Source organism: Trachurus japonicus, chromosome 21 (assembly GCF_045865225.1).
Source record: "Trachurus japonicus isolate A0001 chromosome 21, Traja_1.0".
Taxonomy (NCBI): domain Eukaryota; kingdom Metazoa; phylum Chordata; class Actinopteri; order Carangiformes; family Carangidae; genus Trachurus; species Trachurus japonicus.
The window spans coordinates 32,479,208-32,494,727 of NC_140927.1; the positions used below are offsets into that span (position 1 = coordinate 32,479,208).

At 40.9% G+C, this 15,520-nt stretch overlaps 1 protein-coding gene across 1 annotated transcript in view; it reads right to left on the minus strand.

Annotated features, from left to right (window-relative positions):
- Positions 1 to 11,113, minus strand: part of LOC146965582 (protein NLRC3-like) — a 49,705-nt gene extending 38,592 nt beyond the window's left edge. The window contains exons 1-6 of the mRNA XM_085765746.1: positions 11,065 to 11,113; positions 10,547 to 10,699; positions 4,407 to 4,659; positions 4,234 to 4,266; positions 2,255 to 4,061; positions 1,968 to 2,141 (exon numbers count right to left, since the gene is read on the minus strand). Coding sequence (XP_085621872.1) covers positions 1,968 to 2,141; positions 2,255 to 4,061; positions 4,234 to 4,266; positions 4,407 to 4,650 — 2,258 coding nt within the window. The 5' untranslated portion in view covers positions 4,651 to 4,659; positions 10,547 to 10,699; positions 11,065 to 11,113. The remainder of the gene's footprint in view (positions 1 to 1,967; positions 2,142 to 2,254; positions 4,062 to 4,233; positions 4,267 to 4,406; positions 4,660 to 10,546; positions 10,700 to 11,064) is intronic.
- Positions 11,114 to 15,520: the final 4,407 nt, after the last annotated feature.

The following is a 15,520-nucleotide window of genomic DNA, read 5'->3' on the forward strand; positions in this document are numbered from 1 at the left end:
TCAGTGTTTGTGTCAGTTCACACTTAAAAAGAACTCCTTAAAAGTTCAGTTCATATAGATGAAAAATGAACTAATTTATGTTCATTTGTTCTGTTCATTTTTAAAATAAATAATCAGCTGTTGTTTTTCAGTAGAACCTCCTTCTACCTCCATCACCAGCCTCTACTCACTGCCACTAACAAACTCTATGAATTAATGAACCTGAAGAATCACAGACATGAGTTACATTTACAACTAAAAAACAAAATGTTGAGATTGAGAAAATATTTTACCACATAAACATTGAGTCATGTTCTGCTGAAAGTGAAAGACCAGGGGTCTTATTTATAAAACTGTGCGTGGGACCGTTACTAAAAGGGTACGTACGCCCAACAGCCAAGTTTTGCGTGTGCCAGTAAATATTCAGATTTATAAAACCCTGTGTACGCACACTTGCAAGCAAACTTCCCTTTATAAATCAGAGAGTTCCTACAAGTGTGCGCAGCTGAATCCGCTTCACGTTCCGCCCTGTACATGCCCTGTTTTAACCGTAGATGGTCAATGCAAACCACCACATGAATGTGATCTGAATGTCAATGAGCCTGACGTTCTGTTGTTGTGAATTAACTGCAGGTGTGAAAGTGGCGACGTGACGTGTTGCTGCAGCTGTTAACGGCGTCAGCGGCTCAGAACGCACGCGGTGTTGTTCCAGTGCGCTGCCCTCTCACATGCTGGACCCGGTTCGGCACATAGTTACAACAATGACAACAGTTTTAATCTGAAACGAGTTATTAACCATTCATCATGGTCTCCCTCTCCCTCCTTTCTCCTCCAGCGGTGCCGTGGTGCAGAATTACATACGCACGGGGCTCACCGCTGTATTATTTACAGTAATTAGACTGATCGATAAAACTTTGAATAATTAGCGGAATCAGTTACATTCTGAGGAATGATCAAACATGACACTTCTCTTGATAACAAGAAAACAGAATGTAACAATTGTGCAAACGATTAGGCTACTGGATTTTTTTTCCAGGGTTTGAGATTTAATTGACTCTCGATCCTATGTTCACACAGTATCACAGGATAGTTATTTACACCATGTATTTATCCCATGCAGCAGCGCCGTCCTCTCCCCCTCCTGCGCTCTGGGAGTGGACAATATGACGGAGAGATGGTGGTGATTAAATATAGAGAAGGAATTTTGATTTTGAATTTTAAGTTAAATTCTAAGAAGATGTTTCTGAAACACCAGTCCGATGCAAAATAAGGGCGCTGTTGAATAAAATCACCGTGGCAACATGGATCTAACACATAATCGTTCTTCTCACTCTACATTTCCTGAGTCTGACCTCAGTTCACCACCACACCGTCTGTGTCGCCAATTCCAATTTTCCTCCAAACCATGCGTACGCCTGGGTCAGAGTTTGCTTAGAGCTGCGCACATTCTCCCGTCAAGTTTGTTTTTTATAGATCTCAACCTTGGCATGGAAAGTCACGTACGCCACTTTCAGGCCCGTTTTGTGCGTATGCAATGGTTATAAATGAGACCCCAGGTGTAGTGAAGGTAAACTGTATGTGGAAATATCCAGGGGCTTTTTTCTTTTTTCACTTGTTTGTTCATCAAACACTCAAACAAACTGTCTTCAGCAGTAGTAGATGTGTCTGTACCGTCTGTACCACAGCAACATACTAGTGATGCTCGGCCGTCTCCATGGGGACGTCATGAGACGTGATGTAAAACTGTCATAAAACCTGAGCAGTGTTCACTCTGGGGACAGTGAACGCTGCTCAGGTTCATCATTTATAAACTGATTCATTCAGTTCAACGTTCACTAAAAACATGAACATGTCCAATGAAGCACAGCCTTCCTCTGTGACCAGACATCCTGACAGACTGAACACACACAACAACACACAGGAACCATCTGTCAACACCTGCTGCTGTGTTCAAGTGTCATCAGATAAACAGCTGGATGGATCCTCACCTGAGAGTCTCCAGTCTACAGTGTGGACTCTCCAGTCCAGCAGACAGCAGCTTCACTCTTGAGTCCTGCAGGTCGTTGTTACTCAGGTCCAGGTGTCTCAGACTAGAGGACTGGGAGCTGAGGACTGAGGACAGAGCTTCACAGCTTCTCTCTGAGAGGTTACAGCCGCTCAGTCTGAAGAGATGATCATGAGGAATTAAAGAAGAAAGGAGTTTATTATCTGTCCTGTTGAAAGACAGAAGGGTTTTTATATAATGATGAATAAATCCAACTATCTCTACACTTACAGAGCTTTGTTAGAGGCTTTGACCACTGGCAGCAGCCTCAGAAGAGCCTCCTCTGAAGCAAAGTATTTCCTCAGGTCAAACTCGTCCAGATCTTCTTCTGATGACAGTAAGATGAAGACCAGAGCCGACCACTGAGCAGGAGACAGTTTATCTGTGGAGAGACTTCCTGAGCTCAGGGTCTGTTGGATCTTCTCCACTAGAGAACGATCATTCAGTTCATTCAGACAGTGGAACAGGTTGATGCTTTTCTCTGCAGAGGGAGTCTTTTCAATCTTCTTCTTGATATACTGGACTGTTTCCTGATTGGACCGTGAATCACTTCCTGTCTGAGTCATCAGACCTCGCAGGAGATTCTGATTGGTCTCCAGTGAAAGACCCAGGAGGAAGCGGAGGAACAAGTCCAGGTGTCCATTTGGACTCTGTAAGGCCTCGTCCACAGCGCTCTGGTAGAAGCTTGTCTCTGCAGATTTGACTCCTGTTGTTTCAGTCTTCTTGGAGGTTGTTTGTTGTTGTGACATCAGGTTGGCCCCAGAGTTGATGAAGGTCAGATGGACATGAAGAGCAGCCAGAAACTCCTGAACACTCAGATGGACGAAGCAGAACACCTTGTCCTGGACCTGGTACAGGCCTCTCTCCTCTTTAAAGATCTGTGTGAACACTCCTGAGTACACTGAGGCTGCTCTGATATCGATGCCACACTCTGTCAGGTCTGATTCATAGAAGATCAAGTTTCCTTTCTGCAGCTGCTCAAAAGCCAGTTTTCCCAGAGACTCAATCATCTCCCTGTTCTCTGGACTCCAGTGTGGATCTGTCTCAGCTCCTCTATCATACTTGACGTTCTTCAGTATTAGATGAACCACCAGGAAGTGGATGTACATCTCAGTCAGGGTCTTGGGCAGCTCTCCTCTACTTCTGGTCTCCAACAGCTCCTCCAGAACTGTAGCAGTGATCCAGCAGAAGACTGGGATGTGGCACATGATGTGGAGGCTTCGTGATGTCTTGATGTGGGAGATGATCTTTCTGGCCTGCTCCTCATCTCTGAACCTCTTCCTGAAGTACTCCTTCTTCTGTGGGTCAGTGAACCCTCTGACCTCTGTCACCATGTCAACACACTGTGGAGGGATCTGATTGGCTGCTGCAGGTCGTGTGGTTATCCAGAGGCGAGCAGAGGGAAGCAGGTTCCCCCTGATGAGGTTGGTCAGCAGCACGTTGACTGAGGTGGACTCTGTCACATCAGTCAGGGTCTCAGTGTTGTGGAAGTCCAGAGGAAGTCGACACTCGTCCAGACCGTCAAAGATGAAGACCACCTGGAACTGATCAAAGCTGCAGATTCCTGCTTCTTTGGTTTCAGAGAAGAAGTGATGAACAAGTTTCACCAAGCTGAACTTTCTCTCTTTCAGCACATTCAGCTCTCTGAAGGTGAAGGGAAATGTGAAGTGTATGTCCTGGTTGGTTTTGTCTTCAGCCCAGTCCAGAGTGAACTTCTGAGTTAAGACTGTTTTCCCAATGCCAGCCACTCCCTTTGTCATCACTCTTCTGATTGGTCGGTCTCTTCCAGGTGGGGCTTTAAAGATGTTTTCTTGTCTGATGGTTGTTTCTGGTCTGTGTGGTTTCCTGGATGCTGTTTCAATCTGTCTGACCACATGTTCATCATTGACCTCTCCAGCCCCTCCCTCTGTGATGTAGAGCTCTGTGTAGATCTGGTTCAGAAGGGTTGGGTGTCCTGCTTTAGCGATGCCCTCAAACACACACTGGAACTTCTCCTTCAGCTTGTTTTTGAGTTTAGGCTGGCATTTGTGAAGAGCTTCTGAATGAATAAACAACAGATAATAGGACAGTAAGGTAAAGGTCCTCGTAACAACAGGTCATAGTAAATGAATGTAAACACACAGAAATATTTGAATCTAAATTCATGTAGTCATGGTGATGACTACAACCGTGAAATGTGACATCCCCTCACAAAAGGTGCTGAACTTTACCTGCTGCTGCTGCTGCTGCTGACGGGTCTTGTCCTGTTGGAGGAATGAAGGGAATCATTAATCATGAGGAGTAGCAGGACCAACCCAGTTGACTTTGTCCTCTGTGTGGAAATAGTTACAAAGCCAAGAGGTTTAACAATGGTAAAACCCTGGCTGCACTTCCCATGACTGACCTTCATTATTTCTCATCTTCTTCAGAATGAACGTCGCCACCTGCAGAACATTCTCAGTAGTGTACATGTTGACCATCAAGTCCACCGTTTTCTCTCTTCTTGCATCCTCCAGCTCACACTTTGGGATGGCAGGGAAACCATCCAGTAAGTCATCATTCTGCAGGTACCACTGGAAGCTTTCCAGCTCTGCACTCCCCAAATTCTTCAAAATCCGCAGCAGCTGCTCCTTCACAGGCGTCGTCATCTTTGTTGCCTGACAGAATCAGATCAGTGACACTGTTTCACTAAGACTGATACCACCATTTATCATGGTAAGGGATGTGACTCTATTTAGTGCCATCACATCCCTGGTTTGTTAATTAATACTTGTAATATTTGTAATATGTTTGTTAATTACTTAAACTTAGTATTTAACACTGGTAGGATAAATCTGAAATGTCCTCCATCTTTACACAGGACAAACATCAGTGTGACTCACAGCAGTGATGGCCAACAACAGACAGAAGGTATTTCAGTGTTCACTCAGACGCAGTCTCATAATTTTGACCCAGGTAGTTTTTTTGTGTGTGAAATAATTCTGTTTTGGTGTGCATAAATTAAATCAAGCATCCAAAATAAAACTATGATATAAAAATTGTATGAATTGACTGTGTATATATGGACTTTCAAAAAGCTTTTGACGAAGTCCCACATAAAAGATTACTTGTGAAGAAGATCTGACGGTTTAGATGAGTAATTGGTGTGATACCTGTTTATTGAAATTAAATCCAGAAAAATGTAAATATCTGCAACTTGGAAGAGGGCATAACAACTGTGTTAACTATCTGGTTGGAGATATGCTTGTCCATAAAGTAGAAGAGGAAAAGGATATGGGTGTGGTGGTTAATGGCGCATTAGAATTTCAAAAACACATGATTAAATAAAAATAACTAATTCAAGGGTGGCCATGATAAAACGGACCTTCACAAACTTAAGTAAGGAAATTGTTTTACCATTGTATAAAGCTCTGGTGAGATCTCATCTCGAATTTGCAAGCTCTGTCTGGTGTCCCTATAAAGTAAAATATATTGAAAAAATTGAAGCAGTTCAGAGACAAGTAACCAAATGAATCCCAGGGAGGGATATGATATGAAGATATGGAGAAAGATTAAGGCACTTAAGACTGCCAACTCTTGTTTATAGGAGGTATAGGGGTGACATGATTGAGGTGTATAAACTTGTACATAAGATATACGATTCTAGCCTCGTAAACCAGCCGCTCCCGGAAATGCAATTCATTTCATTCCGAGGGAGAGTCTGGCCTCATCCCCATTCTAAGCGTTTGGCCTGAAACCCTCAGAAGGCCGAGCCAATCAGCGTCGCCGCTGTGATTGACACAGCACATTGGCCAATCAGGGACCGACTGGTGCAAAGCCCCGTCCCTACACCAACTTGCTGATTGGCTGAATGGGATTGTCTGTCAACGCTGCTACTCCCGCCCAGCTCCCGCCCACCCCAAACGCTTAGAGGGGGGATGAGGCGAGACTCTCCCTCAGAAATGAAATGAAATGCATTTCCGGGAGAGGCTGGTTTACGAGGCTAATACGATTGCACAGTGGAGCCGGTTGTTAGTTTTGGGAATAATAGGTATGAACTAAGAGGTAATGATTACAAAGCGAGGGTATGAATTTGTTTGTTGTTGTCTTTTTTTGTTTTTTGTTGTTGTTTTTCTTTTTTTGTGTAGTTTTGCTTTGAGGTAATGTGGGAGATTTTTTTGATTATTTTGTTATGTGTATTTAAGTGATTATGTATGAGTTGGTATATTTGTGTTTAATTTCTGTATGTTGTTATTATTTTGAGTCTGATGTAGAGGATCTATATCTCTGTTTAACAGCGCTTGGTAAATACTTACAAAAAAGTAAAAATTTCATGGGGGGACAAATAATTTCATTCTCAACTGTAGCTTAACTCAATTAAATGTGTATTCCCAAGAATATTTCCGCTGCTTCTCTTTTGCCTTTTCATACAGTTTCTTCACCTTCTCGGGGACAGCCCTCCATTCCTAAACACTGCTGTTCCGAACCTCCCCATGCCAAAATTGATGTTCAAGTCCATATTTCTACCTACATCAACACTTCTGCCCTCTCTCCAGCCGCACTTGCACATTTCTGAAATTTGCTGAAATGAACATTCAACTCATTGTTTTTTATTAGAAATCTGTCACTGTCTTCATTTATTATGTATAATTTTGCTTGCAGCAAACACTTGGGACAACGAGGAGTTTTGGAAAAGCGAAGTGTTTTCACACTACATTTATGAGCCTCCGCGCACCGTGAAATTCTTTGACCGGCGCAAGACAGACTCATGTTTTCATTCATCAAGAATTAAAGTCAGAGGTTCAAAGAGGTTCAGATACTGTCGTAGTTCCGACCATAAACGGCGATTCGGCGGCGTTATTCTCATGACTCGCCACGAAACCGAAAGTAAGGAAACGCTGGTCGGCTCGCCCAGCATTTCCACCACCACTAATAATAACAAAAAAAGAGACAAAACGATATATTTATCTAAAATGGGCCCATTAACAAGTGGTAACGTAGATTCATCCACATTAATATGAGACTTTTTTATTGTCGTGGAATTTTTCATTCTGCCAATGAGAAACTCCTCGTTGTCCCTTTAAAAGGTTATCAAATCTTTTTACGTGCGCTATCCGTGGTTGTGAAATCCCCACTCTCGGCTGCACTCACACAATTCTGAAATAAACTGTAGCCCAGGGTGCGATTTGCCAGGGAATGACCCCTCTGGTCATTCGTTTTAAAGGGACAACGAGGAGTTTCTATTCGGTTATATAAAAGTCTCACGTTAATGTGGATGAATCTACGCTACCCACACTCGTTAATGGCCCCATTTTCGATAAATATATCGTTCTGTCTCTATGGTTATTTTGTTATTATTAGTGGTGGCGGAAATGCTGGGCAAGCCGACCAGCGTTTCCTTCGTGGCGAGTCATGAGAATAACGCCGCAGAATCGCCGTTTATGGTCGGAACTACGACGGTATCTGAACCTCTTTGAACCTCTGACTTTAATTATTGATGAATGAAAACATGAGTCTGTCTTGCGCCGGTCAAAGAATTTTATGGTGCGCGCGGAGGCTCGTAAATGTAGTGTGGAAACACTTCGCTTTTCCAAAACTCCTCGTTGTCCCTTTAACTAGAGTTGCACGATACCCACGGTACCCCGCGGTGCCAAGTTGCCATGGTTACTTACTACTATACCAGAAATCCTACATGACGGTACTACCGTGGATTACTATACTACTGGTGCCACTTTCCGCTAGCAGCCGCCTCTACTCTCCTCCTGGCTTCTCACTGAGCGCTGCTGTTATATATTTTTAAAAAATTGGAAAAAAAAACCAAGGCCACTATGCTGCCACCGAACTACACAGCTGATGAATGATTGGCTGTTTGTCTGTTACTGGCGTCCTAATGCAGCAGGATCTCTGTTTAAAATGGGCATCGGAGTGAGTGCAGTGCGCTAATCACACAGCTGTCGGTGAAAAGACGCAACACTGTTACCTGTCAAAGCCGCTGTCACTGATCACTGCCTGAAGAGTTTAAAGTAGAACTCCATGTGAACGCCGCTGAAACCAACCCGGTGCTTCAGCACGGTGACCAAGCTTTACACGGATCTGCACCAGTTTACAGTATCCTCACGTATTTCAGCGGGGTCGCTAACGGAGCTTTATCAATGTAAAAAAAAAAAAAAAAAAAGAAAAAAGCGCTCGTCGCAGCGGAGATGAGAACAGCTGAGTTTTCCTCTACTACAGCATGTGGTCACAGTCTCACAGTGCACCCTTCATTAATATAAACTTCAGCCTCCAAGCTGACTGTCCTGACCTGTAGCTGAACATCCATCACACAGGGACAACATGGAGCTGTTTGTGTGACTGGTTTTTGAGTTTTGTTTGAGTTCAACAAATCAGTATGCTACTGCGATTTAAGTAGTTAAATACAGTAATAAGATGTAATTCATATCAGAGTAAATAGCATGATGATAGTGTAGTGACAGGAGAGACCAATTCACCTGTATGCATCAAATACTGTGTTGGTCATACCTAGAACAAGTTACTGATTGTCTGTTGATTTAAAAAAAAGTTGAAATATTTCCATGTATGAGCCATTAACTCATTGAGTGCCATTGACGTCTATGGACGTCAATCAAAATCCAACGCTTGAGTGCCATTGACGTCCATAGACGTCAAATGCACTTTTCTGCGGCTGGTAAATTGGGACGCTCTCGCGCACACTGTGAGTAATTTTGGGGCTTCTGGGATGTGTAGAACGAAGAAGACTGTAGTTCAGAGCAAGAAGTGAAGCGTAGGAGAGGCAGCAACTGCTCGTACTTGTTGTATTTTAGTTGTTGTTGTTGTTGTTTTGTTTTGTTTTTTGTTTTGTCTTTTTTTTTTTTTGGGGGGGGGTGAAAAAAACATGTGTAATGAAATTTTCAGATGTCTTAAATATTTTTGAAGCCAAAATTAAAACGGATAAATCACTATTTTTCTTGAGAGACTCTCTTTCACAAAAATGCATTTTTCTCACCTTCCTAGAAAAAAAGTGGTCTTTTTGGTGCAACCAGGCTCTATTCAACTTAAGATAAATCAAGAATGGAACAAGGTACAAACAAATGTTTTTTTCCCTAGTTAAATAGAGAGTCTCCTCTTTCCTTTGAGCTGTTTGGTGTTTTCAGAGTCATAGTACAAAATATTCTCTGGGTCTTGACATATTACTCAAAATGCCCCAAAACGCTGGCACATGGCACTGACCATTTTATAAAAGGGCTGGCACTCAATGAGTTAATAAGTAATAACTTGTGTAAATATTTTTTCATAATGTATTTTCATAAAAAATAATAATTGAATTAAAAGTAATTTTAAAAAGGCTGCGGTATCGTGATATACCCGGAACCGTGATACTTTGTCTGGTATAGTACCGTGGTTACTCATTTTGGTATCGTGACAACTCTAGTTTTAACATAACATGTCCAAGGTTAACTTTGACTTCGTGGAGGGTTAATGGAGTGGACTGAGCAGTGCTGCTCAGTTTCTCCTGGAAAAAAGGCAGAGGAGAAGACGACATGCAGACCTACAACCCAGTCATCAGAATATATATATTTAACAGTGGGATTATTATTATTATTTTTTTTTATATTATTATTGTTATTATTATTATTATTTTTTTTTATAATATGGATTTCTGATTCAAAAAACTACATGAAATTGATTGTGTATCTCTCTTTCATATTTGTCAGTATTAGTAACCATTTTGTAAAAGCACATCAGTCTGTGATATGGGCTCATTATCACAGTAAGGGAGTTCTGAGCGTATACGGTATTGCTTAATTCATACTCCCGAAAGTAAAAATGGCAAGTTAATAAGCAATTGTCTACACGGTGGTCCGAAATTGTTTTATTGAAGTTCATAAACAAAGTTAATAAACTAACAGCTGCAAGAAAGATAATTCTTGTGTCTTGTTTACGAATTGTGCCCACCTGCGTTATGTTTTGTGCTTTTTAGCAGTCAAATCAGTCGGGGTCATTTTCTGTTTTGTGAAACCAGAAAATAGGTATTATTTCATATAAATGAGGTGTAATTGAAATTAGTATTAATAGGTTGGTCTGAAGTTGAATAAAAAGATGAAACACAACTTCTGTGATAATGTTATGTTTTGTGTTATTAAATTCAATAAAACAGCCATAATTCAACCAAATTGCTTCAAATTTATTGTAACTGTTAATACCATAGTATTAAACAACCTCTGTTAATTTCAGGCCGTTTGATAAAAAAAGAAAAAAAAAAAAAAAAAGAAAATTATGAAGGAAAGAATTTTGGTTTGGGGTGAAAATGAGCTCAGGACAACATGAGGGCGAATGACAGACACAGAGTCCACATCAGTCCTGTAGTGTAACTCTAATGAGACACTGAGTCCACATCAGTCCTGTAGTGTAACTCTAATGACAGACACTGAGTCCACATCAGTCCTGTAGTGTAACTCTAATGACAGACACTGAGTCCACATCAGTCCTGTAGTGTAACTCTAATGACAGACACTGAGTCCACATCAGTCCTGTAGTGTAAATCTAATGACAGACCACTCTACTCACCACAGACAAAGTCCCAGCTGTTCTCCAGCGGCTGTCCGGACGAGCTCAGGCCGCGTTTAGTGGCTCAGACAGCGGGAGAGCAGCAGCTCCTCTCCGCCTCCTCCACAGGCTGATTCAGGCGGTAAAGCTGCCTCCAGTCACCAGGAAGTGGAGCTGCACACAAAGAACCACTCTGTGTTCAACTACTGACCATCCACTAACTCTGCTTCTGCTCTTATTCTTCTACCCACAACATCCACACAACAAGCTGATTCAGCACTGTGCATTTATCTATTACCAATGTGCCTTTAATGTTTGTATTTTGGAGAGACTTAAATAAAAATAAAAATAAAAACATTCACACAACATGGAGGACACGGTTCTGTCGGTCCAGACTTTACAGCTACAGCTCTGACTCAGCTACCGTCACATTATAATAACACAACAACAACAACAACAACACAACGACAAGTTGAAGGGCAGAGAACTCAGGTAACGACAGGTGTTAACGAGGAAAACATTCAGACTGTTCACCTTACCTTCACACGACGAAATAAACTGCCACACAACCGCGTGGTGAAAGTGAAAGTAAAAAGTAAAAAGAGGAAGTGGGGGAGGGGAGGTGACTTCTGTAATCTGAGTAGACAGACTGGTGTTTTTACTGCTGTTTATTTCTACTACTGAACCATAAAGAGTTAAAACATTAATGATAATATCGATCTCCAGTCCACCGCTTGTCAGAAGAACATGTGTGTGTTTCCCCTGCAGGCCCGTAGCCAGCCTTGTGGAGGGGGGGGTTCTTTTTTCCCAAAAAGTGGACCCCCCCCCCCAAAAAAAAAATAATAATAATAAAGGCACACACTTCTTTTTTTCCCCATTATAACTTCACTTTGACATCACATGTTTCTCTTCCTCCACTATCCTTTACTGTTGCTCTCATTTACAACAACATTTTCACCATGTAATTCATTTTTTATATATATATATAAAAAAAAGGCTTAGCTTTTTCATAACAATAATCATAATAATGTTTAATGTAGTTAAATGTATCTGTCTCTCTCTCTCTCTCTCATACTCACACACACACACACACACACACACACACACACACACACATATATAGGTACCTGCAAACTGGAAATGATGATAAAGTAAACCCCTGTAGGGGGGGTCTGGGGGGATCCTCCCCCCAAAAAGTTTTTATGATTTTAAGAGGTAAATGAAGCATTCTGGTGTACTCTGAGAAGAATATAATGAGAAGACAACATTCGCTTCAGATTAAAAAAAAAAACTAAAAAAAAAACACACATTTGGTAGGCTACTGACTGAGGTTTCTATCTTTGTAATGGCAAGAATGGCTGGACTGTATGACACTAGTCTAGTGGGGAGCTGTGGCTGGTGAGAAAAAACAAAACTTTTTTTTTTTTCAATCTTTTGACCTGGACCAGCCTTTCAAGGCCCCGTTTCCTCTGCTTCACCATAGCCTCTTTAAGACCACACCACCACCACTTCTGTGTGGTGGCCCTGAAGTGCAAAACACAACGGCAAATCAGACAACAACGGCAAAAGAGAAAACACAACGGCAAAAGAGAAAACACAACACAAACAGAGAAAACACAACGGCAAAAGAGAAAACACAACACAAAAAGAGAAAACACAACGGCAAAAGAGAAAACACAACACAAAAAGAGAAAACACAACGGCAAAAGAGAAAACACAACACAAAAAGAGAAAACACAACGGCAAAAGAGAAAACACAACACAAACAGAGAAAACACAACACAAAAAGAGAAAACACAACGGCAAAAGAGAAAACACAACACAAACAGAGAAAACACAACACAAACAGAGAAAACACAACACAAACAGAGAAAACACAACACAAACAGAGAAAACACAACACAGAAAGAGAAAACACAACACAAAAAGGGAAAACACAACGGCAAATCAGAAAACACAAAAGCAAAAGAGAAAACACAACACAGAAAGAGAAAACACAACGACATTAACCAAACCGGAAAAGGTAGGTACCCTCGGGCTGGTTTAGGCAAAGACGGTTGGTTTAGGCGTGTGAAGGGAGTGGTTAAGGTTAGGGTAAGATGCAGGGATAGGCTTAGCCTTGCAGAGGCAGCCAATCAGAGGCAGAGTAAGGCGGGGGTCCGTGTACCTTTTGTCAGTTTGATATTCCGTTTTAATAAAAAAACGGGAAAACGGAAATACCGTGGTTTTTTCCTTTTTTACTTTTCAAACAAAAACCAATAAATGAAAAAACAGAGTCGTTTTTCCGTTTTTGGTTTTCTGAATCAAAAACGAAAAACGAGAAAACCACAGTCAAATAACGGCCCGAATTTGGTTTTTGTAAATTCATTTGTTCGTTTTTCGTTTCATGTTTATCAATATAACGGCGGGCAGAACGGAAGCGGAAGTGACACGTAATAACTTCAAAATAAAAGCGTGCTTATTTTCATCCAGACTACCGTTCTCTTTATACACTCATTTTTACAGTTTATGCTCGACACATATAGCCTACATTTATTTCAGTGAACTAAAGTAGCCTATAGTTGTAGATGCCATGTACTAGCTACTAGTGTTTTGTGTGTCTGTGTGTGTGTGTGTGTGTGTGGGGGGGGGGGTGTCAGGGGTCAGGTGGGATGATACGTCACAAGCGTAGTAAAATCAGCTGTTCTTCACCTGTGACCTGCTATGTTTTAGCTTATTGACATTCCTCTGGAGCTCAGTTTTTATTGTTGAAGCGCGTCCGGCCCTATTAGCCATTAATTGTTCCATCCATAGTCGCCCTAACAAGTAGGTTATTTTTAGCTGAGTGTGAATGCATATTGTAGGAAAGTTTTACCCTGCGAACTCACCAGCATCACACACAAAATAAAAGTAGCGTGCTGCTTACTTTCATACAGCCAAACGTTCACTTTATAGCCTAGCTACAGCCCTACACCAACGTTAATTAAGCATTATACAACAGTTAGTTCCGACCATGAGTGCTGATATACAGTATAACAGCAGTGGGACTTTTTACAGGCGTGTGTGTGTGTGTGTGTGTGTGTGTGTGTGTGTGTGTGTGTGTGTGTGTGTGTGTGTCTGTGTCTGTGTCTGTTTGTGTGTGAGGTTACACCTAACAGGGCCTAATGAATTTTAAACAGGAAAAAGGCCTTATACTCCATTTTTACTGTACTATAACATCACTTTGGTCCATAGGTTCAGTCAATACTTGGTACAGTTGACTTCAGGACCACCCTGACTACTACTCCCTCAGTCATTACCAAACATTTTTACTGTATGATTTTGGAGAAATTAAGCCTCAAAGTTGCATTTTTTGATTTTATTTTTTTTGAACAGGAAAAATTGCCTTATACTCTTTATTTACTGTACTATAACATCACTTTGGTCCATAAGTTTAGGAAATGGTTGGTACAGATGACTTCAGGACCACCCTGGCTACTCCCTCACTCAATATCAAACATTTTTACTGTATAATTTTGGAAAAATGAAGCCTCAAAGTTGCATTTTTTGCTTTTTTTAAACATGACAAAAAGGTCTAATACTCCATATTTACTGTACAATAACAACACTTTGGTCCATAAGTTCAGACAAAGGTTGGTACAGTTGACTTCAGGACCACCCTGACTACTCCCTCAGTCATTATCAAACATTTTTACTGTATCATTTTGGGGAAATTAAACCTCAAAGTTGCATTCTTAGCTTTTTAAAAACATGACAAAAAGGCCTTATACTCTTTATTTACTGTACTATAACATCACTTTGGTCCATAAGTTCAGGCAATGGTTGGTACAGTTGACTTCAGAACCACCCTGGCTACTCCCTCACTCAATATCAAACATTTTTACTGTATCATTTTGGAGAAATTAAGCCTCAAAGTTGCATCTTTAGCTTCTTTTAAACAGGAAAAAAGGCTTTATACTCCATTTTACTGTACAATAACATCACTTTGGTCCATAAGTTCTGTCAATACTTGGTAAAGTTGACTTCAGGATCATCCTGGCTACTTTCTCAGTCATTATCAAACATTTTTACAGTATCATTTTGGGGAAATTAAACCTCAAAGTTGCATTCTTAGCTTTTTTTAAACAAGACAAAAGGTCTAATACTCCATATTGACTGTACAGTAACATCACTTTGGTGCATAAGTTCGGACAATGGTTGGTACAGTTGACTTCAGGACCATCCTGACTACTCCCTCACTCAATATCAAACATTTTACTGTATCATTTTAGAGAAATTAAGCCTCAAATTTGTAAAAAAAAAAAAAAAAAAAAAAGTTTTGCAAAGCCTAATGTTCCATCTTTAACTGTACAGTAATATCACTTTGGCCTAAAGTTCTGACAATGGTTAGTGTTGACCTCGGGAATATCCTGACTACTCACCCATGCAGTGTCAAGTATTTGGACTGTATCATTTTTGAGAAATGAATCCATGAATTTTGCTCAATATTCACGCAAATGTAAAATCCCTATGATACATAATTTTTGACAAAAGTTGATAAAGTTGTTTCCAGGACCATCCTTACAACCCACTGATCCACTATTAAGCATTTTTCCTGCATCATTTTAGAGAAATTCAGCTATACAGTTCCATTTTTACATAGAAAGAGGCCTATGCTCGGTATTTATTCTCATTTAGAGGCTTAATTTCTCTAAAATGACAGAGCTTTTCCAGTGCAAGTCCAATGTTTGAAAATGACGGAGGGTGTAGCCAGGATACTCCTGAAGTCAACTGTACGAACCATTGTCAGAACTTATGGGCCATAGTGATGTTACAGTACAGTAAATGTGGAGTATTAGGCCTTTTTCCTGTTTAAAAGAAGCTAAAGATGCAAATTTGAGGCTTAATTTCTCCAAAATGATACAGTAAAAATGTTTGATCATGACTGAGGAAGTAGCCAGCGTGGTCCTGAAGTCAACTGTACCAAGTATTGACAGAAGTTATGGACCAAAGTGATGTTACTGTACAGTAAAACTG